The sequence below is a fragment of the Tursiops truncatus genome, chromosome 10 (genome assembly GCF_011762595.2).
Source record: "Tursiops truncatus isolate mTurTru1 chromosome 10, mTurTru1.mat.Y, whole genome shotgun sequence".
Classification (NCBI taxonomy): Eukaryota; Metazoa; Chordata; class Mammalia; order Artiodactyla; family Delphinidae; genus Tursiops; species Tursiops truncatus.
In genome coordinates, this window is record NC_047043.1 from 84,952,632 (window position 1) to 84,956,373 (window position 3,742).

General features: G+C 50.3%; 1 protein-coding gene across 1 annotated transcript; it reads right to left on the bottom strand.

The window, feature by feature from the left end:
• Positions 1-2,125: 2,125 nt before the first annotated feature.
• LOC101320483 (large ribosomal subunit protein uL11-like) lies at positions 2,126-2,725 on the bottom strand. The gene has a single exon (XM_033865286.2). The coding sequence runs from the start codon at positions 2,636-2,638 to the stop codon at positions 2,141-2,143; it is 498 nt and encodes a 165-aa protein (XP_033721177.1). The 5' UTR covers positions 2,639-2,725; the 3' UTR covers positions 2,126-2,140.
• Positions 2,726-3,742: the final 1,017 nt, after the last annotated feature.

Consider the following 3,742-nt stretch of genomic DNA (forward strand, 5'->3'; position numbering starts at 1 on the left):
CCACCGCCCTCCTGCCCCGCCCCCGCCCTCACGCACGCGCAGTCGCGCAGCCCCGCCCGCGCCCCCTCGCCCGCCTCCCGATGGCGCCGGAGGAACAGATGGAGCGATCATCCCCTTCATTCTGCCAGAAGGGCCCCGTTGCTCTGGGGGGAGTTCTGCGGTTGTAAGACACATAATTAGACACTTCAATGGACAATGCGGCGGATTAGAGGGGGTGGGGCTCGCGTCACGGAGGACAGGCGTCCTCATTGATGTGCGGCCCTCACACCCCCGCCCAGCCCGGAGGGAGCAGGGGCCAAGCGAGCGCATCCCGGGTGGCGGACCGCCCGCCTGCTCCCGCGCTTTGAATTCCCGGCCCTCTTCAGCGACGTCTGACTTTTCTTTTTCTTTTAAAACACCGTGCCAGGACGAGTTATGCGCAAAGGATGACAGGCATGTTGACGGCTCACCTGTCAAGTCCCCAAGCTCCGCGGGTCAGTGGGTCCCGCAGCCTGCGCGGTAGACAGACAGTGACGATCTCCACCGACAGCCCTCGTCCCCCAGGAGTGAAGGAGTCAAGAAAAGCCCTCTGCAGTGGACACACGCTGGGACTCTCCTCCCACGAGGAGCTGGGTGACCTTGAGAGACTCAGGCCACCTCACCAGGCTCCTCGAGGACAGCATCTAAGGTTGTAAAGGACTGCAGAGAGGTGAAGATAGGATTTGGAATCCAAGGCTTGCCCCTTGCTGCCTGGGTGACATCAGGCAATCTACTCAGCCTGGAACCCTGGTCTCCTCGTCTGTATAGTGTTGGGGATCGTCTCTGCCCCTCAGGCACTGTGGGACTCAGTACGTTTGAGCTGAGCTCCTTTGTGAAATTAGAGGTTCACTTGGGAAACCAGGGTATGTCAAGCGGGTCCTGTGGGAAGCAGAAGCCAAGAGAGAATTACAGGTGCATCCTCTGTGAAGGATAAAGAGGAGAGGAGACAAGAGTAGGAGGAGAGGGCCTCAAGCAGAAAGAGGACTGACATGTGTGAAAGAAAGGAGGCAAGGAAGATCCGGTGGAGAGCCCCACAGGGTCCTCAGCCTGACAAAGTCTCAGAGCTGTGAAGGAAGTCCCACGGTGGGTAGCAACGGCCCAGCACTAGCACCTGGGAACAGCCTGGGGAACATGTGGCCCCCACATGAACGCCGTGCTGTATCAGGAAATGAAGCTGTGGCGGCCTGTAGCTGTCGGCTCGCCACATTCCCCAGCAGGTTTTCCCTGGACTGCGGGCTGAGCTGACACTCCTCTGCCTATCCTGCTCCAGGGCTGGCCACCTGACTGGGAAAAAGCCAGCCAGCACATTTCATTGGCCAACCGTGAATGACTGAGTGTGTCCCTAAACTGATCCAATCAGAGTGAACCTGAAGACACGTGCTGCGGATGCTGGAACACAAATACTCTCTTTTCTGGATGGATGTTAAGAAGAAAGTAGGCAGTTGCAGGCGCTGCTGGCAGCCGCCTTGGGATGTGAGAGGTGTCCAAACTGGGATGAAGCCAACACTGAGGATGGCAGAACAGACAAACAAGAAACAGGGCTTTGGTCACAAAGTCAGCAGCTGGGTTAAGCCTCTCCTGATATCTACGCTATTACCGGACTTTCATCATGAACTAATAAACCCTCTTTACAGTTTGAAGCAGCTGTCTCAGGTTTCCTGTTACTTTAAGAAAGACCTCTGATTTGACCAGCAATAAGGGAAACGGATGCTCTCTGATCTCAAAGAGTAAGCACAGGCATACAGTCAAGCCGAATGGAACTGGAATTGGTGAGAGGGTGGTGTAGGGATCCAGGGCTGCTCTTGGGTCCTCTTAACAGCTTCAGGTGTCTGCATCCTTCTCCATCCAGCCACTCTCCTTTCCGTGACCAGCTGGTATCTTCAGCCCTCTCTGCTGTTATCCTTTCTCCACTGCATAGATCCTCCTAAACTCGTATTTCTTTGCCCTCCTCTCTGAGTTTGCAAGACCAGCTCTAGATCCCGTTCAGTGCATCTCTCACCCTCAGCATCTGTTGCCAAGGGCCTGATGCCCTCTGCACTTCCCAGTGCAGATTTCTGAGAGCATGAATTTTTTTTTTTTTTGGTCAAATAACACTTTATTAAATTCTTTTTCTTTGCAGTTCTTAACCAGCTGGGCATTCCACCACACAACTGTTGATTTCATCTATGATGTCATGAGAGTGATGGTCATTAACACTGCAGCCCACAGACTGGGCAGTCCCCAGGATCTTTTTAATGGTTCCAGAGAATTCCCTAGCTAAAAACCGATGCAGCATCTGTCGGGCAATGCTGACAATCTCATCAAAAGTGATGTTTCCACTGTGCTTAATGTTTTTCTGCTTCTTTCTGTCTCTTGGTGGTTCCTTGATGGCTTTGATGATCAGGGCAGAAGCAGAAGGTACCACCTCAGTCTGGGCCTGTCTGTTCTGAATGGTCAGTTTCACTGTAATCCTCAGAGTCTTCCAATCACCAGTTGCCTTGGTGATGTCATCACCAGTGTTTTTTGGAGACATACCCAGGGGGCCGATCTTGGGGGCCAGGGCAGATGTCGCACTGACTTCCCTACCAGTGCACCTCAGGTACACGACTTTGACCTCGTTGGGGTGGAACTTAGGCGGCATGGTAGAGGTGGCTGGTGTCAGATGAACCCGGATTTGGGAGGACCGAAGAAAGTCACACCTTGACCTCCTCTGAGCTGAAAGCCGAAATCGCACAGGAATCTTATTATTCCACTTTTTGCCTGTTTAGACATCCCCAGAGACTCTGATTCCATTGTCTTCAGAGAAGACTGGGTATCAGTATTTCTCTAAAGTTTCTCAGATGATCCAAGGGTGTTGCGAAAATCGAGAATCCCTGGTTTTAATAAAGCATTCCGGACTAGCAGATCCCACCCTGGGTCAAGTTCAAGCCCGATCCAGTCAGCTAAGAACAGAGCTACCTGGTCTCAACATACCCAGAGCTGCCCCCATCGGGGGTCTATGCCTATAGCAGGATTGACGGGGAGACAGGCCCTGCGTGACATGCTTAGGACAAGACGAGCCTAGCACAGAGCTTGGTACCATGCAGTGGCTCCACAGTGACGGATGTTATGAAAATCCTGTCTCTTCTCTAATTCAAGGGTATTCTTTCTATAAAATACACCAGGCTGCAGTAATGCAACTGAGGAAAAGGAAGTACCTAGAGAATCTAGGTGCCCATGCTTGGCTAATACACTACACAGCAGGAAAACCCTGATTAATACAATTTACATTTGAGAGTAATCTCTTCTATTTCAATAAGACTACATCAGTGCAGCTAGGAAAAGCCTCATTTTGGGAGGTTATTCAATGACTTATGAAAATAGTCATGACCTCTTGTTAGGAGAAAAAATGGATTTACAATTTATGTAGTGCATGATTCTAATTTTTTTTTAATGTGGGTATATATATATATATATATATATATATATATATATATATATATATCTGTATACAAATACACAGAAAAAAGACTGGAACTACAGATGCCAAGCAGTTAACTGTGATTCTCAGGTGAGAGGGTTTTTCTTGTAGGTAAGTGTGTTGGATTTAGAGGACTATTATTCTGAAAGGTCCTTTTACATTTTTGATGCTAACACGTTTGTGTGGAAGCATGGTTTCAGTAGAATACGGCCTGTGTACATCCATGAACAAAACTAACCACTGGCAGCCTTGTACTCCTCCCTGCCCCGCACCCTCGTTTTCTTG

Excerpts from the sequence above, each read along its gene's own strand:
- LOC101320483 (XM_033865286.2), bottom strand. The coding sequence starts at position 2,638 with ATGCCGCCTAAGTTCCACCCCAACGAGGTCAAAGTCGTGTACCTGAGG.